The 27,148-nt window shown below is 37.1% G+C and overlaps 1 protein-coding gene across 3 annotated transcripts in view; it reads right to left on the bottom strand.

The window, feature by feature from the left end:
• LOC126352582 (pleckstrin homology domain-containing family D member 1-like) overlaps positions 1–27,148 on the bottom strand; it is a 184,620-nt gene that overhangs the window by 67,466 nt on the left and 90,006 nt on the right. For all 3 annotated transcript variants that reach the window (XM_050002698.1, XM_050002700.1, XM_050002699.1), the window contains one exon: positions 161–251. In XM_050002698.1, the coding sequence (XP_049858655.1) occupies positions 161–251 (91 nt within the window). The remainder of the gene's footprint in view (positions 1–160; positions 252–27,148) is intronic.

The raw sequence follows: 27,148 nt of genomic DNA, 5'->3' as shown, positions 1-27,148 counted from the left end.
ATAAAAGATCAATCTTTTGAAAGACACCGAAAGAAGCTTTAGCATTTATACAGGAATATGACTATAAAATACACATTTAAATTTTGCTTATTATGGTAGTAACACATGCTCATTCTATAAGATCCTGAATAACATACATAGTGTCCAGCTGGAAACATACATTCAGTGAGGATAGAAGTTTTGACGATTCTTCTGAAATTAGCTGTTTTTCTTCCTCCAATAACTTTGCTCGTAATTCATTTTCTTGATACCTGTAAAAATAACCAACATAATTACTATATTTGTGATGCATCAATTACACTTCATGCTGTTTATGTTTATGTAACTTCAAACTGAATGATACATTTATTAATTAACAAAATTTGTCATAAATAATACTTCTCCTTTCAAAACCAATGGTTAGTTCATACAATGATAGACTAGAGATAAGAATGATCTACATAAAGACTTAGTCAGTCACTTCAGACCACAAAGGTATCAATTATTCAGAAACATGTTCCCAATAATTTACTTGCAACCATACAAAAATTGTGACTAATAAAGTTCAGTTTAAGAGAAGACTATAAAATAGTTTCTTAGTATAAGCAACTGATGTACGTGTTATTAATAATATAAAACAATGTGCTGCACAAAATCCATCTTCTTCACATCTGTGGAACAAAAATCAGCATTTTTTTCTTACACTGTTGAGGATCTCATTATGAATCATCTGAACAAAATGCATATTTTATCTAGTTATTTATTTTTTATTTTATTTATGTATTGGTCCAACGAATCTGGGACTATACAGTGTACAATGTTGGACCATTCATTAATTACAATACACATTCCTTGATTTTTTTCTTTTTCAGACATCATTTTAACAAAAGATAAAAGTATTCAATATTTTATTACTCTACACATTTTATAAAAACAGTCTTAATCGGTGAAGCAGTTTTGTCTTTCTAGGTATTCCCTTACTGTATAGAAGCAGTGCTCGACAAAGTAATCCTTCACAGTTGATTTGAACTTGGTTAAGTCCATTATTATTTTTGTGGATTTGGGTAGTGCATTGTACAATTTGATGCCAGGGTGGAGTATGCCTTTCTGTAATATTGCTGTGTTTGTCTGTTGTACGTGTACATCATTTATTTGTCTTGTGTGCTAGCTATGTACAGATTCATTGAGGTATGTTCCTGCCTATCTAGGGCCTGTAGAGTTTCATACAGAAAATGAAAGATTGCTGTTTCAGTAGAATGATTTCTCCCAAAACCATGTTGAGATTCCATTAGTATATTGAATTTATTTCTGAAATTTGACAGTCTTTTATAAAAGAGTTTCTCTAGAATTTTAGAGAACACAGACAGCAGAGAAACTGGTCTATAGTTTGACAACTCTTCCTGGCTTCCTTTTTTGTGTAGTGGTTTAACTTTAGCAATTTTTAAACATGTTGGAAAGCTGCCAATTGAGGACAAGTTTATAAGATATCTCAATGGTTCAGTAATTAAGGCTACACTTTTTTTTTTTTTTTTTACATCAAACTCTAGTATGTTAGCTATTCATGATGAATGTTTTTAATTTTTGAAGCTTGATTTCTTGCTGTACTTCTTGTGTATTAGTTGGTATGAGAAATATTGTGTTTTCTACCTGTTCAATTTTTGGTGTTATTTGTGAGGGATGTTTATGGGTAACCTTTTGCTCGATACGTTTTTCTGATACATTTACAAAATAACTGTTAAATGTATTAGCTACCTCCTTTGGTTTGCAAATAGTGTGTGAATTTTCGTTCTAATGTATATTATTAGTTTTTGTTTCGTTACTTCGTGTTTCTTTTTTTTTTGTACTATTCCAAACAGCTTTCATTTTATTGGATGCATTTCTTATGTATCTGTCATTTTCCATCATTTTGGCACTTTTTATTACTTTCTTGAGAATTATTTTATAGTTTTTAAAATACCTATCAAATTCTTGTGTTGTATGACATGTTTTTGTAACTTTGTAGAAGAATCTTTTCTCCACTCACGGTTTTCTGATACCTGTAGCGATACATCTATCTGTTTGTGTGAGTGACTTTTGACCTCCTAATTTTTGGTGGAAATGTTAAATCAAAATGATATTTAATTGTATCCATAAGGATATTAAATTTGTCATATATATTTCCAACACCATAAATTTGTTCCCTTGATTCTTTCTCTAAATGATTTCTAAATATTTCAATATTCTGATCATTGTAAGATCTAGTCCCGTATGTACTTGTCATTTTGTTGGTCTTTTCACATTCAATACTGAAGCTTACTGTTTGTCCATGGCGGCCTCCAAGTCCAGTGTTTATTAATTCTGCTTTCTAATGTTGTTGATTAGATTTAATTATTATTTGGTCTATTGTGGATTTTGTAGAGCAAGTTTCTTGTGTTGGGGACTGTACTGTGATTTTCAAGTTATAAGAAACTAAGATATTCAATAGTTCTGTTCTTATTTTATGGGGTTTGCTAAAGTCTACAATGAAATCACTGCATATGAGGAGTGTTTGTTTATTTTTTACAGTTAGAATTAATGCTTTTCCATGTGTTAAAGAAAGACCTGTAAAGGTATACTGCAGTTGTTTTATGTGATGGTGATTCTATGGATGATATGTCATAATCCTTTTCCCTATTTAGTCTCTTTAGTTTTTCTGTATTTTTATAAGCCATTCCTTTTCTGACAAAGATGCAGTTTCAACCACATTGAAGTTGTTTTCTACAAGTGTAGGCTGCCAATTCACAGTTTTTCATGTTCACTGTTTGTAATATATCCTCTCTTAACCAGTGCTCATTAAGACATAGTATAGAAGTGCCACTTAATTCATTTGAAAGCATTATTTCCAATTATATCAATTTATTGCACAGAGACTGAACATTTTCATGGAACAGCATAAAATTACAAACAACTTTTTCTGAGTTACTTGGCTGAGCACTTACCTTTGGTTTTCTTTCTGACTTCTGTTCTTTGTTATATTCTAGTACCAGTAGATGATCTTTTTTACTGGCAGAAACACATCTAATATTTTTTGTAGTCTTATGTACATTATCACCTCTTTTACTAAAAGTCTGTTATGATTGGTGTAAGATTAGTTCAGTAGTTACATAGAACAGAAGGATTAATAATTCACTGAATACTGCACAACCGAAATATATATACATATATTACACCTCCCTTTGCTAAACCTATTCATAGATCATCTAAAGGAATCCTTCTGCACCTTAAATCATTTGTCTAATTCAGATACATCTTAATGATTATGGTGTAACATGTCAATTCTAAGGAATAACATGTTCCACATTTGACCACTTAGGCCGATGAGTGATGTTCATGTAAACTGAAAGCATTGTTTAGGCAGTTCTTAAGTGTGGAACATCCCACTGTGCTTCCTCTGATTTGCCATGTGTTCAGATGGATGTAAAAGGTGGCTGCTCAGAACGCCAACAAGGTGCAATGCCAAGTGTGCTTCTCCACCTGCTGTGGAGACCCACTTATGCTTTGGTGTCATGGCTTGACAGTGTCTTGGAAGTCATGGAGCAAAGGGTGTGGGCAAAAATGTCAACTCCCAAACAACTGAAGATCATAAATAAGACTGTCATTCTGTTCTGAAATGTCAAATCAGAAGATCAACGCATGATTTTTTCACCCAGAATTGTAATGGGAGCTGTACATGTAAACACTGTGTGTAAAATACAGAAGAGTTACTGCAAAACCATTTACATAATTTATGAGTCTTAACAGATCAAAGTTCTTTCAGCACCAGCCCCCACTACATAAGATGAAGAAGTCCCACAGCACAGTCTAGTGGCATTGCACAGCAAGCCCACTACATTTTTGTAACTTTACAAAAGGCAACTGCAAGGTAATTATAAAGTTGACATGTATCTCAAACACATGACAGATAGCCCCTCAAGTGGAACACACCATAACCAAAACCACACCCATAACACTCCATTTTAGCACCCTACAATTTGATTAAAATAGCTTGTCAGTTGACGTCTGTGCCTTGCAGCTACAGTGCTATCAATCAGTTGCCGGCTAGACTCAGTTATATGTGGCACACAAACATGGCAGGTCATTTCACAAATACTGTTAATGTGTAACACAGACGAATGTTGGAAGCAGACACAGTGAGGTATGATGGAAATAAGATATGCTCTGTCAGCAGCTGATTTTTACTGACCATGACGATGCATGTCGAAGTCCTGAATTTAAAGTCAAGTCCTTCCCTAACAACAATCTCATGATGTGCAATGTATCCAAGAAAATATCTGTGAACAATCTGCAGCAGAAATAAAATCATGATTGATTTGTTCATGGTGATTCAAGCTAATATCTGTGAGCAAACTCAAGACAGGAAATTTTCACTTTTAGTGCTAAAAGCAAACTGTAATTTCTCACTGTCACTGGTTGCCACACTTCAAACTATTCTCATACTGGCTACACAAACTGCCATGTTACCAACTGATGAGCACTCCTGGTTGGCACTTGACTGTTGGATACAGGCAGCACTGGCAGATTTCAAACAAAAAATGAATGACAGTAAGAAAAAGAACACCAAATAAAAAAGTCAATATAATGATGGAAATGGTGTAGAAAAGCTTCACAAATTTAAAAAAAAACACAACACACATTTTAAATCAAGCAATTGAATAAAAATAATTATCATAGACTTTTGATTAGATTTTGAAATAAAAAAAATTTATCGCATTTTGTGAAATTTAAACCTATGTCCTACACACTAGATGTATATGCTAGCCATGGCACTATACTACTCAACTGCATGAGATTTTAATATTTATAACTCAGGTGATCCAGTGACACCAATATATTGCAGCCTTCAAAAATTCAGCTTCACATAATGCCATGTGACTCTTATCTAATGTAAGTTGATCTCTGTGTTTATAACAACAGTATAAGCAACACTGATGATACAACGACTACACCGTCGCTCATTGCGGTGTTCATTCACCTATGTATGAAGCAGATGCAGCCAGCGGTAGGTCTGATTAGATGAGCTGTAAACAGCACCAATATAATTTTTTATATTAGTAATTTATTCTGTAAAGAGTAGAACAGACTCACCATGCCGGATTTGAGTAGTTGAACCAGAATCTAGTGACATTGTTTAAATACAAATGAGAACATCGCTATTATTGTTAAAGTTGTATAACCAGTTTGGACTAAGAAAATGGAGGCATTAATGGCCCTCATTAAGACTTAAAAGGAAGAATTAAAAAATAGCACTAAGACTCAACGATTAGTGCTCCCCGATTTAAAAGGACAAGGGGGGGTGGGGGGGGGGGGGGGGTGTTAGCTACAGAGGCAGATAAAATCTGTAATATAGAATATGGAAGTTAGCAAAGGAGTTGAGATAGAAAAACAGAGCGAGTTAGGAAGGAGGGAGGTTCAAGAACTGTTAAGAAAGATAAACAAGAAGAAGCAACAGTTAGAGGAATTGTCAAATCATGAATTAGAAAGTATACATAGTGAAATCTCAGATACACAAGGCCAAGTACAGGCATTAGAACAAAGTAGAGAATTTGGTGAAGTAATTAGTGACCCAAACATTTTGACTAGGTTGGAGGACCATCTACAGGAACAAATTGAACAAAAAGCACAGAAAAAAAGTTGCATCTACCACTGGCACGTGTAATTTTATGGGCAGTGTAGTAGAAAACCAAAAAGAATTTGTGTCAAAGTGAATACATGAGAGCATACGATGATCATAAACCTGATTATAAAAAATATTTAAAAGGTAAAGAATATTCAGAGGAGGAATTAAGTTTTGAATGCTGTGTGTGTGTCAGGGAAGTCAGAGTACCAGTGGAGACTTTAACATGTTTCTTGTGTTTAAGCTTTATAGTAATAACTATATAAAAATTAACGAGTAAAGCATTAAGTATGAATGTGTTTCACATAATGTATTATGTCAATTATCGACTGCTGAAGGTGGAAAGTTTATTGGTAATGGACTGTGCATGATATCATACTTACTATGATTTGCAGGTGCAACGAATTCAATGGTGAAAAGAGTATTATTTACAGATATGTAGGGGGGAACGGTCTATGATGCACCTTCTCTCCCTTCTGGAAGGAGGGTGTAGTAATTAATCTAGGGTACATCACTGATTATTACTGACATAATATCAGCCTGGTACACTAATGTGGGTTACAGAAATATTTTCTTTATATTTGTTTCGTTATAATTACTTACCTGAGGTAAAATAGCGGCCTTTTGTAAGCAATTATTTAATCTTAGAGAGAGTGATGCTAATATTTTGCTTGGGTAATAAAAAAAAGGTCAGTCATTCATTCAACTGTTACAGATTAGCTGTTATGATAAGCCAGTTACACATTATAACTGGAATAGCAGCCATAGTGTTACCTCAACTGCGGTAGCAAAGATGTGTGTCATGGAGTTATTACTGTATATTACTCTATAATATGTTAGTAATATAATAAGTTACAAGTTCAAGTGAAGAAATATGATATTGAGATGTTAAACAGTTTTATATACCCAGGAGAATCTGTGTTCTTTTCAAATTTGGAGAGATGATGGCTATCAGATGTCCAAGTTAATAGTTTCATTATTTCAAATTTCATTTTCCCTGGAACAGTCTCTTCTACTCTTTCTGTCTGTTGTCTTTAACTTAAATCTATTTTCTACTGTCCTATCTTAATTTTAGTGTCAGAACAACATTGGTATTGCCAATGTGCTATTACAAAGGGTCTTACCATAGTTCTCTTGTAAATAAAAGAAATGGCTGGGGTAATAGAAACAAATCACATTACAGCTACAGTATATGACATTGACAAATATAGATGGTGTGTTTCACATGTTATGTATAAGGAACAGTTATATACTTTCTATAATGGAGGTTACCTACCATAGGCGATAGCAGCTTGTAGAGAGAGTGATAATGGATGGACATGTTAGTAAGGGCAACTACTTGATTATTTATGACTGTGTTGTTGCTTCCTACCTTCATGCTTATCATGGGGGTATGTTAGGACCAATTTTTGGGGCCTGTGTAGGTGAAGCCAAGACAAGTCCATTATGTACGAATATGTCAACCACTCATCCTTCAGAACCCATGAGGGAGGGGATCCTGTGATGGGGGAAGTATGGGACTCTGTCTTTGGGGCTCTATCAACTTCCTTTCTTGGATCCTAGCAAACCCATTCTTCATTTTCTTTTCTTGCTTCTCTGACAGGAGAACCAATTTCGACTCTGTTTCCATATGCATATGTTTCTATAGCTGAAACCTCTCTCTTCTGCAGACTGCATAGTGGTAATTATAACCTACTAGTGTAGGAAAGCTGGGGGACATACGACAACCAGGTACATATGCTGTTAAGTGAGGCAGACAATACGTTTCCTGCTAACAGCATGTTAGCCATAGCACCTGAACAGAAGGAAGGGGATGGAAGAGGAAACCACTCCCTAACTAGAAGACAACACACTAACATGCAAGTGAGAAAGAAATATTTTGCAACTAAAACACTTTGCTGCCGTAGCTAGGATTATGGTTATCTCTGGTGAAGGCACAATAATGAACTGTTTAACAGCCAATGCATGAAAATGATATGAAATACTTGAGTTATCTCTGATGAGAAGGTGATAATGAATGAAGAATTTAAGTTAATTAAAGAAAAGGCTATAGTTATAATATATTACACTTCTTACTATAAAATTGAAGGACTGGTGAGCTATTAAATAGTTGCATCTTATGTTATAAAAACTGCAATGAGTAAATAGAGAGTAAGAGCAAACTTAGACTTGTTCTCAATAGAACTTGAGAAATATATGAACGTGTGGTGTCTGTTCTTTCACACAAATTCAAAAGAGCAGACACCACACATCCATATAATTTGACAGGCCTAGCTGGGCACTGGATCACCTTTTTCAGTTTGGATGCACTAATATGTCCACCTGTGGGAATCTCAGAGGGTGAACAAGAAGGAAATTGACAGGGACTGCAGATATGATGATGTATGGTTTGTGGGGCACTCAACTGCACAGTTATCAGCACCTGTATGAATTCCCAATCATTACATAGTCCAATTTGGCCACTTTCACAAATGATGAGGGATTGATGAGGACAACACAAAACCCAGTGCCCGGCTGGAGGAAATCCCCAACCTGTCTGGGAATCTAACCCAGGACCCCGTGATACAGAGGCAGCAAAACTAGCAACAAGGTCATGACCTGCAGACAGGGACTGCAGATAAGTGGCACTTGATGGGACTGTGTGGGACTGTGGATCGGCCGTGAGGCGTGCCGAGATAGTCGATGGAGTTGTGGTAAGGCTGTGTCCCAGATAGCGTAGTGGTTAATGTACCTGCCTAGTAAGCAGGGGATTCTGGGTTTGAATCCCGGTTCAGTACCCATTTTCACTCATCGCTGCTAATTCCGCGTAATGTCTCAATGCAGCTGACAGCAGTGATACCCTCCCTACTTACATATATTAGAACTTGAGAAACTACCTTCAATATATACCATGAATATTTGACCAAAGAAATAAAGAAAAAGATTGTTCAGTCATTGCAAAATGCACTTTTGAATGGTTTTTGGTGTGGACGGAATGCACCCACTTTGATAATAAAGAAAGATAAACTCTATAATATCACAACACTGAATAGATTCCCACTGGACAGTCATTAACAACAAGTGTTTACGGGAAGGCAAAGACTACTTGGAGAAGTGGTAATAACAACATCGGAAGAAGCACAGGGAGAAGGCTTATTATCAGATGATTTAGTATGTGTAAGCCATGGTGTTGCAAGAAGCTGAGATAAAAGAATACAAAAACAGGAGTGAACAAACAGGCATTTGTAAAAACCGGGCAAAGGTAATATGCTATGGGAAAGCTTTGTAACTGGCAAGTATAAAGAAGGAGGTAATAGACGGTGCACACTGTTAAAGGTTTAAGATGGGGTGTACTCAACTTTACATACGTATTGCAGAGGAGGTAGTTTGGCAAACCCAGGGAAGGGATTGTCTAATCCTTTGTCAAGTGAACCCATAAATTTAACAGCCTGATCTTTTATTTTTTAAAAGGAATTAAAAACAGAGGTATTCACATCAAAACGCTGAAATGGTATTTACACAGCATCTGTCCATAGGAGAAGGAGTTAGTGCAGCTCTTACAGAAGTAGGGAGCTGTACAGTGACTGTTAGTCATACTATGGAGTGTTCTCCAAAATATTTAAAGGAAAAGTGACTTACCTGGGCACTGATGTTTCTTTGCATTCAAATTTCCACTCATTTGACATAGCACAAATCTGAGATTTAAAACTGTAGTGTGTGCTGTGGATTAAAATGTCAATACATAACTCCTTATGGTGAAGATGAACCTAAACGTTTTCAATGTCCAAAATTAGAGATACTTATGTTGTTATGATCAATAATTTAAAAGCAAAGAAAAGTAAGTTACACATACAGCCCGATCAAGCAGTTCACCCGTTTCTCATATTCTTTTCTACGAAAAGGAAACAATTTATATATACAATGGTTGGATCATAATAAAATGTAAATCCCATACAAATAAGAGTAATAAAAGACAAAATGGGAAAGTAATTTTCTCGATTGTAGAATCTAGACATACACCAGTATCTGGAGCGAAGTGAGTTAAGTATAAAACAAGGCTATTAAAGAAACACACTATCTTCTATCTATGCAAGGTGAATTACAAGAGATATATTTTCTACAATGAAAATGCAGAAAGGATAGGTAAGCACTGGCCAATGTAATTGTGCTTGCAGAAATAAAAGCAGATGTAGTGTTAGGGGATCTTATGATCACATAATAATAGAATTGAATGAATGTTGAAAATGATGTTATTTGATTGGTAGTTGTTAATGTTATGAGATTTCTGTAATTAGTCAAGTACGTTGGATTTCACACAACGCCTTCTGTCCTGGTGGGGACATCTGTGGTGAAATACGTTGGTTCTAATGAATAACATGTTCCACTTCTAACCGTGTAGGCTAATGAAAGATGTTCGTGCAAACCGAAAATGTTGTTCTTTAGTGTGAAGCAAGTGCTGTGTGTGGCCTGGTTTGCTATATGTGCAAATGGTTCAAATTACTCTGAGCATTATGGGACTTAACATCTGTGGTCATCAGTCCCCTAGAACTTAGAACTACTTAAACCTAACTAACCTAAGGACATCGCACACATCCATGCCCGAGGCAGGATTCGAACCTGCGACCGTAGCGGTCACGCGGTTCCAGACTGAAGCACCTAGAACTGCACAGCCACACTGGCCGGCCCATATGTGGAGATAGATGTAAAAGACATCATCTCAGAACATCGACAAGCTGCACCTATTGTGGAGGTTGACCTTATGCTTTGCTGTTGCAGCTTGGAGATGTCTTAGAAGCCACGGAGAAAAGGGTGCGAGCGACAATGCCAATGCTGGAAGAACTGAAGATCATTGTAAATGAGAACCATCTTTCTGTTCTAGAGTCGATTCTGTAAATCAACATATGTTGTGATTTGTTTGGAGCTACGACTTAAAGAGTGATCTGTTCATGCAAAATTGTAAAGGAAGCAGTACATGAAAACACTGCATGTAAACAGAAGAGTTACCACAAAACTGTTTACTTCATTTAGTAGCCTGAATGGACTGTAGCTTATTTCAGCTCCAGCCCCAACTTCATAAGGCAAAGAAGTCACACAGTGCAGTCTAGTGGCACTATAGAAAGCAACTTCAAGAACAGTAACTGGAAAATAATTATAAGGCAAAAGTTGGCCTGGATATTGACCAAGTGATGGATCGTTCATGGAATTGAATGCATCATAACCAAAATTGTGCCTGTAGCACTCCATGATCTGATTGATGGCAATGACACTATCCGATCTTTCACAGAGAAAACTCAACAGCCACTTCCAGATCAACTCCAATTGGTCATTCTCAGCTCAGCAAAATACACTTCCTGGTTGATGATTTCCATGTCTATAATGGCCCAATAAAAGCCACTGCACATAAAAAAACAAACCACCGCAACTGTAAGAGCTATCACCCACACCATAAGAATAAGGTCCACACCTGGAGCCTCGGAATCTGTGAATACCACATCTGCAGTAAGGAGCAGCAGTTATCCAAATTGTTGACAGTCTGACCAAATTCAGCCAACATCCCACTCAGTTAGCCCATCAACAGATTTACTGCACCATTCCTTCTTGTACATTTTACAGGTTGGTTTCCACTGATAACCAGCCACCAATTTTTATTGCCTCTATCCCACCACTTAATTTCTTCAACATTTATGTTAGCTGAGAGTCTGTTCCCTTCTACACAGTGCTCAGGGAGGTATTGCCCTCCAGTCAAACACACTTTCCATTCCCACAAGCTCCTTAGCCAAAAGCTTTAATAGTACTCATGTTTTTCTGCCCTAAATTCCTGTACTGACAATGATCCCATTTTACTTTCTTTTTGATGCAATATACCTCCTCAATTTCATGACTGTTTACATTCACATTTCTTCACATGCAGATGGGCCATTGAGCAGAAAATCACTTACCAATTTGAAGCTGGGCAACAATGCTCGGTGAGCAGCATACTAGTCAGAAATACCTCCCTCTCCCAGTCTGCACCTTGTGGTCTAGTGGTTAGCATTGCTACCTCTGGACCTCGGGGTCCTGGGATCGATTCCTGGCCATGTTGGAAATTTTCTCTGCGCGGGGACTGGGTGTCTGTGTTGTCCTCATCATTTCATCATCATCATATCACCATCATATCACCATCATCATTCGTGACAGTGGCTAGATTGAATTGGAAGCACCACCACCACCACCACCACCACCACCACCACCACCACCACCAGAAACACCCCCCCCCCCCTCCCCACTATCAGCTCTAGATACAACTGCCCTCATAATATGCATTTCTACTAATCACATGTCATAAGGCATATTAATTAGCAAGAACAGTGCCACTGGATGCTTAAAGTATAGAACTATAACTGAACTGGCAAAACTTTGTACTTGATGGTTTGTGTCATGTCAAGTTATACCTGGGCCAATGAGACAAGTCACTTCAGTGTCACTCCACAAGCCCTTAAAGTCGGCAGCAGAACTGACAAATGAATGAGGAACACAAGCCACTGCATCTTCTGAACCACTTACAATACATAAAAAAAGCTGTTATGTTGGCGGTTTCTACATAAACAATGTGAGTTAGTGTCGCAACTGCCTGCTTCTATACACTGAAGTGCCAAAAGTCGGTGGACAGTGATATGCACATATACTGATGGCAGTACTATCACATACACAAAATGTAAAATGGCAGTGCATTGGTGGAGCTGTCATTTCTACTCAGGAAATCACTTGAAAAGGCTTCAGGTGTGCTTATGGTCACATGACGAGAATTAACAGACTTTGAACACAGAATGGTAATTAGAGCTAGATGCGTGGGACTTTCTATTTTGGAAATCATTATGGAATTCAGTATTCCAAGATTGACAGTGTTAGGAGTGTGCTGAGAATACCACATTTCACCTCTCATCACAGCCAATGCGTTGGCCTATGGCCTTCACTTAGCAACCGGAGTAGTTTCATTTGTGCAGAGTTGTCAGTGCTAACAGACAAGCAATACTGTGTGAAATAACTACAGAAATCCATGTGTGTCATATGACAAACATATTCATTAGGGTAGTGTGCCAAAATTTGGCATTAATCAGCTATGGCAGCAGACAACTGATGCAAGTGCCTTTGCTAACAGCATGACATTGCCTGTAGTGCCTCTACTTGACTCATGACCATATTGGTTGGACCCTACATAACTGGAAAACTGTGACCTAGTGAAATCAGTCCTGATTTCAGATGGTAAGAGCTGATGGTAATGTTCGAGTTTGGTGCAGACACCACAACGCCATTTGGGTCAAATATCAACACAGTGCTGTGCAAGCTGGTGGTGGCTCCATAATGTTATGGACTGTGTTTACATGGAATGGTCTCGGTTCTCTAGTCCAACTGAACCAATGATTGATGGAAAATAGTTATGTTTGATTACTTAGAGGCTATTTACAACTATTCATGGACTTAATTTTTATGGATGACAAGTCACTGGACCACAATTGTTCACAGTTGGTTTGAAGAAAATTCTGGACAATTTGAGTAAATGATTTGCCCATCCAGATCACCTGACATGAATCCTGTTGAACATTTATGAGAAATAATCAAGAAATCAGTTTGTACACAAAATCCTGCACAGGCAACAATTTCTCATTCATGAACGGCTATAAAGGCAGCATGGGTCAATATTTCTGCAGAGGACTTCCAACAGCTTGTCGAGTCCATGCCCATGTCGAGTTGCTGTACTTTGCCAGGGAAAAGGAGGTCCGACACGATATTAGGAGGTATCCCATGACTTTTGTCACCTCAGTGTAGAGTCGTGTTTTGTTACCGCTTGACTATAGTTTTTGTTTATTAAAAAATGTCACCAAAATGATATTCACCAAATGTCAAACCATTGTGTCATGGAATGCTGTTAAATAGTCTGGCTTTAGAACTGCAGCTAAGGACATATGAGTTTTTACAAGCAGGAAAAAAAATTGTTTCTGTTCATAGTCATCCATTGATTCCTGCTGATAAAGTTCTAGAGGGTATCTCAAAAAGTCTAGGACTCAGTCAAACAACTGTTATAAGGAAAAGGGTGCTACTTCAAGACTTTAAACATACTGAAGTAAACTGCATGTAATGAAGCTGCTGTGGAGATACAGTATATTTTTAAGTACTTTTGGAAATTAAAAAAAAAGCAGCTTCATCAAGTTACAGATATTCATTCCAGATCAATGCAGTTTGTTGGCACATTTACGGATAGTATAGTAGGAAAGTATACCCCATAAAGTGAAGTTGCTAATTTCTTTAAAACAATGTGAACTCTTCTCAGGAGGGAAAACATCACTTATAATGGTGTTACAAAATATGGCCTTCCACTTTAAAAAGTTAGACTGATGAAAACACTTTCTCAAAAAACCTCATGCTCATAGTATCTTCTTACATAAAATTATACAAAAGGATATCCATTCAATTATATGATTAGATTAATCCTGGGTCAATGATGGAGAAACAGTTGATAAATGCTGAACATATGATACTCCGAACAGAAGCGGTCATCAGCCAACAAGAAGTGGGGCTAAATTAATTGTGGCCCACGCGTGTCCTTCAAACAGTTTTGTACATAAAGGACTTTTTGTTTTCAATTGAGAAAAACCTGTGATGACCATGGGGATATGGACCACCCACAATTTCTACAATGGTTTAAAAAATTATTTGCTCCAGTTTTGTGTTCTGAGTGTTTGTAACAGATAATGAACATTACTATCTAGTAATATCAGACAAAAACCCTACAAGGGATGACCACAAAGATACTATGCTGCATTGGTTGCTGGCAAGAGACATTACTGTAGACATGAGTATGACAAAGCTGTTGTTATATACTCTCTTGTGTAACAAAATAAGCCTGTGAAGGCTACATACATTGTAGGTGAAGTTGCAAGGTAACAGGTTCACACGGTAATTAATCTACTGCCATATTACTACTATTTTAACCCAACTGAATAAGTTTGGAGTGATGTCAAGACTTACATTCAAAATAATAGCAAGTCTTTTGCAATGACAGAAGTGGAAAGGTTGTTTGCTATTATAGAAGCCACTCCATACAGAGTAAAACGTATGATAATGTTGGTAAACTTGTTGGAGAGGCACGGGCTTTAGATGATATTATAAATGAGAATAAACATTTAATGATTTCTCTTGATGATGATGATGATGATGATGATGATGGTTTTGGTGCCAATTCAAATGACAGTGATGATGATGAATTAAATGGAATTGTGCATGACATCGTAAACAGTTGAGTGTAAATGTATTCAGAATTAATTCTTTCATTCTTCAACAGTGTCAGCTATGCACCTTTTTCTTTAATTCATTCTACAATTGTGGATAGCATGTTCTTTGTTATGCTTAGGTTTACATAATTAGATTAGATTAGATTTACTTTCATTCCAATTAATCTGTAGTGAGGAGATCATCCTGTAGTGAGGAGATCATCCAGATTGTAGAACATGTCACAAAAACAACAATACACGACAAATATTTACAACCCGGACAAATAAGTTAATCTACAATTCCACAGGTCCCAAGTGGAATGATCATCATTTTTTAATGAACACTATATGAAAGAATCATTTTACAAATACCAATGCACTGCATTTAAAAAAAAAATTTAATTTATTTATAAGGTAATAAAGTGTAATACAACGACTATAATACTTATTTACACACAAAAATCAGTTGGTTCTACTGAGAAATTCATCAATGGAGTAGAAGGAGTTGGCCACCATTAATTCCTGTAGGCTTCTCATAAACTGAATTTCATTGGTTGTTAAGCTTTTTATGGCTGTTGGCAAGTTATTGAGAATGTGTGTTCCTGAATAATGCACACCTTTTTGTGCATGACTAAGTGACTTTAAATCCTTGTGAAGATTATTCTTATTTCTAGTATTGATTCCATGAATCGAGCTGTTAGTTTGAAAAAGTGATATATTTTTAATGACAAATTTCATTAAAGAATAAATGTATTGGGAAGCAGTAGTTAGTATCCCTAGTTCCCTAAACAGGCTTCTGCAGGATGTTCTTGAGTTCACACCACATATAACTCTTACTGCATGTTTTTGTGCTCAGAAAACATTTGCTTGGATTGATGAATTACCCCAAAAAATAATCCCATATGACATTATGGAATGAAAGCAAGCATAGTATGCCAGCTTTTTCATTTTTGTATCCCCTATGTCAGACACAATTGGCATTGCAAATAGAGATTTGTTAAGACGCTTCGGCAGTTCTGTGGTGTGCTCCTCCCAGTTGAATTTATTATCAAGCTGTAATCCCAAGAATTTAATACTGTCCACTTCTATCTGCTTGGCATCGTATGTTAGGCATATATTTGTGGAACACCCCTTACAAGTTCTGAACTGCATGCAGTGTATTTTTTCAAAGTTTAGTGACAAGGAATTGGCTAGGAACCATTGATTAATGTCCACAAATATTTTATTAGATGATCTTTGTAAGACTACACTTGATTTGCTATTTATTGCAATGTTTGAATCATCGGCAAACAATATGAACTTGGCATCTGGTAATGTTACTGATGAAAGGTCATTGATATACACAAGAAAAGGTAAGGGCCCCAAAATGGAATCGTGTGGGAATCCACACATAATTAGTTCCCAGTTGGATGATACCTGATAGCTTGATACATGTCTCTTTCCTAATAACACCCTTTGTTTCCTGCCAGAGATATAAGATTTGCAGCATTTCCTGTTACACTATAATATTCTAATTTACTTAAAAGGATATTGTGATTTACACAGTCAAATGCCTTTGACAGATCACAAAATATACCAGTTGCCTGCAATTTTTTATCTAATGAATTAAGCACATTTTTACTGTAAGTGTAGATAGCCTTCTCAATATCAGAACCCTTTAGAAATCAGAACTGTGACTTTGGCAGTATGTTATTTAAGGTAAGATGGTTATAAAGCTGATTGTACATAACTTTTTCTAAAATTTTTGAGAATGCTGGCAAAGGTGAAATTGGACAGAAATTTGATGCTGTTTCTTTATCTCCCTTCTTAAACAGTGGCTTAACTTCAGCTATTTTAACCATTCAGGAAATATTCCACTGATAAATGACTAGTTACACAGATAGCTTAATATGTTACTTAACTCAGAATCACATTCTTTAATTAGCTTTGTAGATATTTCATCATACCCACTAGATGTTTTTGATTTTAAAGATTTTATGATGGGCATTATTTCTGCTGGAGTAGTGAGGGTCAAATTCATATTATGGAAGTCACTTGAAATGTCTGGTCTGAGGTATTCCATAGCAGCATCTACAGGAACTGACTTTTATATGAAGCTATTATGGACACTGGCATTAACTTTGGTTGTTTTTATTTCATGGTTTCATATACTATCAAACACTTTTTCCCTGTGATTGTTTTCTGCAATGTTACAAACCTGTCATTTGCTATACTGATGTATACATTATTATGCAAAAGCATGTATACACGGTGATTGTAGCCAAGATCTACAAAACGTACTTTGGAGCTATCAGTTGTGTGGGTGTATGTTTGCAGCTATGGCAACTACACAATTGCGGTATAGCCAACTACATGAGCTGTCAAGTGTATTCGACAGCACATGTATAGGCTGCCTATACAGCAGTAGCAATATTGCAGCAGCAGCAGCCTCTATACACACAGCAGGTGATATAATTTTCCTTTCCTTGTAATAAATGTAAGCTGTTGCGCAATAACAGTGTACATGAAGATTTTGCTTTTGGGTTGCAATCACAATGACAGCAAATAAACAGCCACATAATTATGTAGATATAAGTAAAACAAAGCAAATGCTTTTGATAATGGAGCAAAGCACATAAAAAAATAAGCATTTGATGGTGACTAATATCTTGAAAATGATACAGTACATAGTTTTAAAAAATAAACAATACCTGAAATTATTAGTTCTCATTCCACAGTATATAATGATAATAATGCAATAAATAACCAATATTCATAGCTTTTAATTCACCAATTTATGGCGACAATGGTGTAATTCCATCCAGTTCCCCATCGTCACTGTTATTGGAATTTTCATCATCGTCATTACCAAGACAAATCATTAGCTGTTCACGGTCTCTGATGACACCTTAAGAGATTGTCTGTGCTGCTTGAATAAGTTTTTTGACATTTTCGACCTTTTTCCACCATGAGGCTGCATCCACAGTCTCGAGACCTTCACTCAATAGCCTTTCCACCTCGGTTATTGTAAAGGACTCATTACTTTTCTGTATGTACATCTTCACATCACACCACACTAGCTCAATGTGTTTGAAGTGGCAATGATAAGGCAACAGCCTTATTACAGTATGTTGCTGCTCCATGGCAATTTTGTCTACTACATATGTAGGAAGCATAGGCTTATTTTTTTTTAATAAGTGAATATAACAGGAGCTTCATCATACTCATATCTGTAGTAATATTTTGCACCAATAAACAATAAACCATAGCTTCTTTGAGATTGTTTGTACTGTGGCTTTGTTCAGTGTCACTGAATGATGTGGAGCATTGTTCATTACGGCTGTTATAGGGACAAGAAACACTTTTAAAATGGCCCTAAAATGCACAACAAATTATGTATGATCCATACTCTCATGACAATCACCAGTCTTTTTGAAGCATAAAAACTAAAATTGCATCTTGAACAAAACCACTGAAATATCCTGAATGGATCAAAACTAACTTAGCTCCTCTTCCCCATGGCCGATGACTGCTACTGCTTGGAGTGTTATCCATTCAGAGTTTACTGACAGCTTCCCAAGTAGTGACTCACGTTTTGTCCAGCTGTACTATTGAATGAATGGCTCTGCCCACAATTTTGTGCAAGAAAATGCTGCAAGCTGTAACAATATTAATAACTTTTCCCACCCCTCAAAAGTTCACTTCTTTTAACAATGCTAGTAACTCTTTTGGAACACGTGAGGCAATACCGACCCTACGGCTTATCTTAGAAGCTAGATTAAGAAAAGGCAAACCTACGTTTCTAGCATTTGTAGACTTAGAGAAAGCTTCTGACAACGTTGACTGGAATACTCTCTTTCAAATTCTGAAGGTGGCAGGGGTAAAATACAGGGAGCGAAAGGCTATTTACAATTTGTACAGAAACCAGATGGCAGTTATAAAGTCGAGGGGCATGAAAGGGAAGCAGAGGTGGGGAAGGGAGTAAGACAGGGTTGTAGCCTATCCCCGATGTTATTCAATCTGTATATTGAGCAAGCAGTAAAGGAAACAAAAGAAAAATTCGGAGTAGGTATTAAAATCCATGGAGTAGAAATAAAAACTTTGAGGTTCGCCGATGACATCGTAATTCTGTCAGAGACAGCAAAGGACTTGGAAGAGCAGTTGAACGGAATGGATAGTGTCTTGAAAGGAGGATATAAGATGACCATCAACAAAAGCAAAACGAGGATAATGGAAAGTAGTCGAATTAAGTCGGGTGATGCTGAGGGAATTAGATTAGGAAGTGAGACACTTAAAGTAGTAAAGGAGTTTTGCTATTTGGGGAGCAAAATAACTGATGATGGTCGAAGTAGAGAGGATATAAAATGTAGACTGGCAATGGCAAGAAAAGCGTTTCTGAAGAAGAGAAGTTTGTTAACATCGAGTATAGATTTAAGTGTCAGGAAGTCATTTCTGAAAGTATTAGTATGGAGTGTAGCCATGTATGGAAGTGAATCATGGACGATAAATAGTTTGGACAAGAAGAGAATAGAAGCTTTCAAAATGTGGTGCTACAGAAGAATGCTGAAGATTAGATGGGTAGATCACATAACTAATGAGGAAGTATTGAATCGGATTGGGGAGAAGGGAAGTTTGTGGCACAAATTGACCAGAAGAAGGGATCGGTTGGTAGGACATGTTCTGAGGCATCAAGGGATCACCAATTTAGTATTGGAGGGCAGCGTGGAGGGTAAAAATCGTAGAGGGAGACCAAGAGATGACTACACTAAGCAGATTCAGAAGGATGTAGGTTGCAGTAGGTACTGGGAGATGAAGAAGCTTGCACAGGATAGAGTAGCATGGAGAGCTGCACCAAACCAGTTTCAGGACTGAAGACCACAACAACAACAACAGTAACTCTGCTATGGTAGGAGGCTCCTTCCTGCTGTAGTAAGCATAAAAATGCTTTTGAATTGAATAAGTCTGGAAAGAATCTAAATCAGTGAAGGCTGAGGCTGCTTTTTCTTCTTTTCACTTTCTGTCACTAAATTAAATTATCTGCCCCAGATGGGTCAGAATCGTTACACTACATGTCTATATCTTTCAACTTTTGCAACAACCCTACCTTACTTACTAGTGTTCTTGCACTAATTCCAAGAGTTTTTAATGTTTGTTCTACAATGTTATCGTCAGGAATTGATGGCAGTCCAGGGGTACTTACAGATTCTTTCTTCTGCTTGTAAAACTCATGAGTTCTCCACAGTTACTCCAATGCCTGCCTATTTAGTGGCACACATCGATGCAAAGGATTGTCATTTAGGACAACAGTCTTTTCGGCAGCATTTTCCAATTATCAGAGTTTTCTAAACCACAGCACAAAAAAGAAAACTACAATGCAAGCACACAGTAAAAACCATACACAACAAAAGTTTATGTTTGCACAAAACAAAGCTGGGAACATGGGAACATCAATATCATGACCAGCAGTGATTACTGGTTTGATCCCCACTACCAGTGCCTCGTGTTTCTCGTTCTTCACTTGTTAAGCTGCTAGGCTGTCAACTTAAAATGCATCTGTCAAGTACACAGTTTCAGCAGCCTGGGTGTAGGTCACTTGGACTGATGAGTCAGGGTTCACATTAGTAAACATCAATGACAATACAAATACATAAAAATGCACACAAGGTGATGGGACATGATTGCCAGCATACCAACATTCAGACAGATGGTGAAGGTTCTCTCTTGCTGGTAATGTTTGTAAAGAACAAAATGGTGTCAGTAATATTTTTGCTATTGCATCTCACTATTAGAAGACAGAGGGACCTACCTACATGTGCAGGCAAGATCGTAAGAGATGGAAAAGAGCCACCGTGGTACAACAACCGAGTTAGAAAACTGCTGCGGAAGCAAAGGGAACTTCACAGCAAACATAAACATAGCCAAAGCCTTGCAGACAAACAAAAATTACGCGAAGCGAAATGTAGTGTGAGGAGGGCTATGCGAGAGGCGTTCAATGAATTCGAAAATAAAGTTCTATGTACTGACTTGGCACAAAATCCTAAGAAATTTTGGTCCTATGTCAAAGCGGTAGGTGGATCAAAACAAAATGTCCAGACACTCTGTGACCAAAATGGTACTGAAACTGAGGATGACAGACTAAAGGCCGAAATACTAAATGTCTTCTTCTGAAGCTGTTTTACAGAGGAAGACTGCACTGTAGTTCCTTCTCTAGATTGTCGCACAGATGACAAAATGGTAGATATCGAAATAGACGACAGAGGAATAGAGAAACAATTAAAATCGCTAAAAAGAGGAAAGGCCGCTGGACCTGATGGGATACCAGTTCGATTTCACACAGAGTACGTGAAGGAACTTGCCCCCCCTCTTGCAGCAGTGTACCGTAGGTCTCTAGAAGAGCGTAGTGTTCCAAAGGATTGGAAAAGGGCACAGGTCATCCCCATTATCAAGAAGGGACGTCGAACAGATGTGCAGAACTATAGACCTATATCCATAACGTCGATCAATTGTAGAATTTTGGAACACGTATTTTGTTCGAGTATAATGTCTTTTCTGGAGACTAGAAATCTACTCTGTAGGAATCACCATGGGTTTTGAAAAAGACATTCGTGTGAAACCCAGCTCGCACTATTCGTCCACGAGACTCAGAGGGCCATAGACACGGGTTCACAGGTAAATGCCGTGCTTCTTGACATCCACAAGGCGTTTGACACAGTTCCCCACAGTTGTTTAATGAACAAAGTAAGAGCATACGGACTATCAGACCAATTGTGTGATTGGATTGAGGAGTTCCTAGATAACAGAACGCAGCATGTCATTCTCAATGGAGAGAAGTCTTCCGAAGTAAGAGTGATTTCAGGTGTGCCGCAGGGGAGTGTCATAGGACCATTGCTATTCACAATATACATAAATGACCTGGTGGATGACATCGGAAGTTCACTGAGGCTTTTTGCAGATGATGCTGTGGTGTATCGAGAGGTTCAAACAATGAAAAATTTTACTGAAAAGCAGGAGGATCTGCAGCGAATTGACGCATGGTGCAGGGAATGGCAATTGAATCTCAATGTAGACAAGTGTGATGTGCTGCGAATACATAGAAAGAAAGATTCCTTATCATTTTGCTACAAAATAGCAGGTCAGCAACTGGAAGCAGTTAATTCCATAAATTATCTGGGAGTACTTATTAGGAGTGATTTAAAATAGAATGATCATATAAAGTTGATTGTCGGTAAAGCAGATGCCAGACTGAGATTCATTGGAAGAATTCTAAGGCAATGCAATCCGAAAACAAAGGAAGTAGGTTACAGTACACTTGTTTGCCCACTGCTTGAATACTGCTCAACAGTGTGGGATCCGTACCACATAGGGTTGATAGAAGAGATAGAGAAGATCCAACAGAGAACAGTGCACTTCATTACAGGATCATTTAGTAATCACAAAAGCGTTACGGAGATGATAGATAAACTCCAGTGGAAGACTCTGCAGGAGAAACGATCAGTAGCTCGGTACGGGCTTTTGTTAAATTTTTGAGAACATACCTTCACCGAAGAGTCAAGCAGTATATTGCTCCTTCCTATGTATATCTCGCGTAGAGACCATGTGGATAAAATCAGAGAGATTAGAGCCCACACAGAAGCATACCGACAATCCTTCTTTCCATGAACAATACAAGACTGGAATAGAAGGGGGAACCGATAGAGGTACTCAGGGTACCCTCCGCCACACACCGTCAGGTGGCTTGCGGAGTATGGATGTGGATGTAGATGTAGATGTAGATGTAGATGCATCCATTTATTGTGTTCGAATAGGCCATCACTAGGTAATTTCATCTTCAATAAAACAACTTGTGCCACGGCAGTTTGAGGAACACTCCTCAAACAAGACTGTGCTTGGGTGTCATCCCCTGCCACCAGACTTTAACCCTTTGTATATTTCTTGGCTGCCGTCAAGTGAGATGCGAGAGATTTTGACCAAGCTTCAATTAATCTCTTTGAATTGAGAGGAACAATCACAGATCCAGATAACTCCCCCAATAATTTCAATATCTTGTGAAGTGTCACCACTATTATCAGGACAAATGGGGATGGATGCTGCATGTTTTCATGGTTCGCTATTACAGGCTGTACACACGGACAAGGAAAATAAATTCCCGGATTTTTACCGCATCTCCCGGTCAAAACTTCATTTTCTCCCGGGTGAAAATACACTTTTTCCGTGTTAAATGACAGTATACTTTCCCTTGGAACTGTAAAACGTATCCTTTGAATGAATATGGTTTTATACAGCAGCGTAGAATTTCCCGGCGCTTTAGAAAATGAAACTCAGGTCGTAAAAACATGTTTTGGAAAGATCTTTGATATGCAGCAACATGTACGCTGCATATTTTCACATTACGAAAGTATAAATTCGAATTCCACCAACAGGAAAATTTAATGGTTTAAATTAATATACATAGTGTTGCTACAAGAAAAGCAAAGCTTTCACATATAATATTTGTCTTGAAGAGTAATAAGCTACAATAGAAGCTACACATTCACATGTAATGTTGATTTGTTTAGCGCATGTTACACTCTAAGATACATCAGACAAAAACGCCAGTAAAATTTTTAATACCGAAATAAAACTCTGACCTTCTGGGCTAAAAATTCTTCTAAATGGCTCATCATCAAAGAGTTGATTTTTAAAGAGATTTAGGAAATTCGTCGTACATTATCACACATAGTTCATCTTGCGTAAAAGGAAATTTATTTTGAAATTATGCTTTTCAAACAACAATTTGCAATATTTTCCCGCGACTTGTTAGAAATAGATTCATTTCAGCAATTGCCAGACAGCGCCAGGTAAGAGGCGTCACCGTGCTTGCGCAGCTATAGTGACGTAGGAAGCCCGTATGCTCGTACGTGTAAAACATTAAAAGCTCTTACATCTTGTCATAAAAGAAACAAGACATCAGAGGACACTCCAAGAGCGTCAGAATTTTGTGAACCATACTAAAATGCATAGTTCGCCTTACAGTATACATTCGTATGTCCAGATTCCGAATAACGTAGGCCTCAACCTGATATGAAACTTTTCATTTTGGTTTTCGGGACGTAAATTTTCTTCGAGTACCAGTACTGTATTATCTCATGTTTGGTTCTTTGTTATGGCATAATTCCATATGTGCTAGAAGATGAAAACGTGCACTTGAAATGCAGCGAACAGTTAATACTAGCCAATAGTGTGGAATCAAACACTTCGTTTCAAAATAAAGTCACTGCCTCAGCAGGACACCCTAATAAAAGCCAAATTTCTTTAGCAAATTGACAAAAATAACTTTATTGTTCTGCAAGGCGATTAATGCTTGACTGTCAGAAAGGTTGAAATAAAATGAAATCTGAAACTAGTAACATATTTTAGGCTTCCATAATTATGTGAATATATTTTATTCACTTGATAGCTCCCAGTCACAGAAATCTGTCTTGTTTTCATTTGACGTGAGAGCAGTAAATGAAGAGGAAACAGAAAAATCACTAAATGTAAACATGGATCACGTGGAGACTACACCCTCCCCCCCCCCCCCCCCCCCTCCCCGCCCCTCCAGCAATAACTCAGACTGCTCTACACATCAGAACATCAAAACTTTTCAAAAATAAGGTCATTTTGTAGCGCACATCTTTCTGATGAGTCTGATACATAAAACATATATTTTCGAGGAAATGTAAGACACTTTATTTGGTCTTATGTGTGCAGTGCAGTGACACGCCTTTTCAAACAACATTCTTATAGCGCACGTCACTATATTTCACTCTGCGGAACTCAAACATGTATATTTTGTAAAGGATGCCACCAAACTATTTCAGGACAGTGGAAATTAATATGTCCTTTAGTGCCTATCCTGCTCCCAGTCGGCCGGTTTGACATTCTGCCCAACCCCTCGCAATTAGTATTGGATAGGATCATTTGTAACCGGGAGAACAAGTATTCTTCAGAAAATCTGGACTCTTTATTGCCTGTTAACTAATGACTGCTCTTCTGAGTAACATAAAATTAAATATAGGATACCTAAAACGTGTGTAGCATTAAGAAAGAAAAAACCAAACCATTATCTGGCAAGAAATATGCTAAAGCCTGTAAGAAATAGTCAAAGTAGGTATGTTATCCACTGGAATATAAATGGCTTAAACACTGATGCTTCTAATAATAAAAGCTCCAAAATAGATGAATTGGAAATCATTCTGTCAGAATATGCAAATATTAAAGTTGTTTGTTTAAATGAACACTGGTTGACTGAGGGGACAATTAAAATTCTGAACAAAATAGGGAACTTCAGATTAGCAAGTAGCTTTTGTAGAAGAAACAAGTTACGTGGAGGCTCATGTATACTTCTACACAATGACATAAATTATGAGACCAGAAACTGTTTTAATTATTTAAATGAAGAATGTGTGTTCGAGAGCTGTTGTGTAGAAATAGTGGACTCGCTAGCAAATGTTATAATAATCTCAATATACAGAATTCCAGGGACATCAACAACAGAACTATTCTTATCTAAGCTTCAAATTATGCTAGAAGACCTTTGTAGAGAAACAAAGAAAAAAGTTGTAATAGCTGCTGATTTTAATATTGATATCACATGTAATAGTAGCCAAGCTTCAAGGTTCACTGACTTAGTTAAGAAATATGGTTTCAAATTGAATTTCTTTGAATCTACCAGGGACAATGGGCAATCAGCAACATGCATTGACAATGTTCTAACTAATTATGTATATGAAGATGTGTATAAATTTTGTGTAGATCTAGGTATTTCAGATCATTATGTATTGTTTATTGAGCTACCACAGACAGACACAAACATTTCACATACAAGAACCCATATGAGCAGGAACTTTAGCAAAGAAAACTTGCTAACATTTAGTGAGAAGCTAAGAGATAAAACATGGCCTTTTGATTATGGTAACTCAAGTGATAAAAACTTTGAGAAATTCCTAAATAGTTTTCTTGCAGACTTTAATGAAACATTTCCACCTAGACTCTGCAGCAATAAGATAACAAATACAGTAAAGTGGATTACCCAGGGCATAAAAATTTCCAGTGTAAGGAAAAGGCAACTGCACAGAGAACTAAAATATAATAAAGATATAAATTTCATTAAATATGTTAGACTCTATAAAACCATATTTAAAAGAGTTGTCAAGGCAGCAAAACAACTGGCAAACAACAGGTTAATTTTAAATCATAAAAATAAGACAAAGGCTGTGTGGTCAGTCATTAAATCTGAGTTAGGTGTTAAAGCCTGTAACCAAGAAATTCCAAAAATTGACATTGAAGGAAAAACTGTTGTAAATCCAACTCAAATACCAGAGTACTTTAATGAATTCTTTATAAATGTAGCAAAATCTGATGTAGATGTAGCAGATTATGACAACAAAGTAAATCCCTTTGGCCTAGGCAAAAACTCTGAAAACTTTACAAAATTCTCAAAAGTTTCTTTTGAGGATGTAGAAAATGCTATTTTAACATTAAGAAACAAAAAATCTGCAGGTTGGGATAGAATACCCACCAAAGTTATTAAAGTGGTACACAATAGAATTGCAAACCCACTAGCTCAGATAATAAATCAATGTTTTGAAGAGGGCTGTTTCCCAGAGGTACTGAAATATGCTGAAGTCAAACCACTCTTCAAGAAGGGATCAAGAGAGATCATGGGAAATTATCGTCCTATCTCAATTCTCCCAGTCCTATCTAAAATATTTGAAAAACTTGCTGTTGCTCAAATCCAAAACTTCATTGCAAAATATTCTGTTATTCTAAACAATCAATTTGGTTTTCAGCAAGGGAAAAACACCGTAGATGCAGTTAACAGTTTCATTGAGAAAATAAGTACGTCATTAGACAAGAGAAATAAGGTGGCAGGAATTTTCTGCGACCTCACAAAGGCATTCGATTCCGTAAACCACGCATTGCTTGTTTACAAACTTGAAAAGTATGGCATTGGCGGCAGTGCCCTACAATGGCTTAAATCCTACTTATCCAACAGAAAGCAAAGAGTTAGCATTTCTTCAAATGGCGCATATTATTTTTCTGACTGGAAAAAAATTACTCAGGGTGTTCCACAAGGCTCCATATTAGGCCCAGTCCTATTTCTCTTTTATGTTAATGACTTACCATTAAATATCAGCTCCCCATCAGTTCTGTTCGCAGATGATACTTCTGTCTTAGTTGAAGATCAGGATTCAGAAAAAATTCTCAAATCTGTGATCAGTACCCTCAGTACCTTAGAAACTTGGTTTCAGCTAAATGGGCTGAATCTAAACATATCTAAGACTCACGTGATGCAGTTCAAAACCAAACA

Source organism: Schistocerca gregaria, chromosome 1 (genome assembly GCF_023897955.1).
Source record: "Schistocerca gregaria isolate iqSchGreg1 chromosome 1, iqSchGreg1.2, whole genome shotgun sequence".
Taxonomy (NCBI): Eukaryota; Metazoa; Arthropoda; class Insecta; order Orthoptera; family Acrididae; genus Schistocerca; species Schistocerca gregaria.
This window is presented reverse-complemented; position numbering and strand designations above follow the sequence as displayed.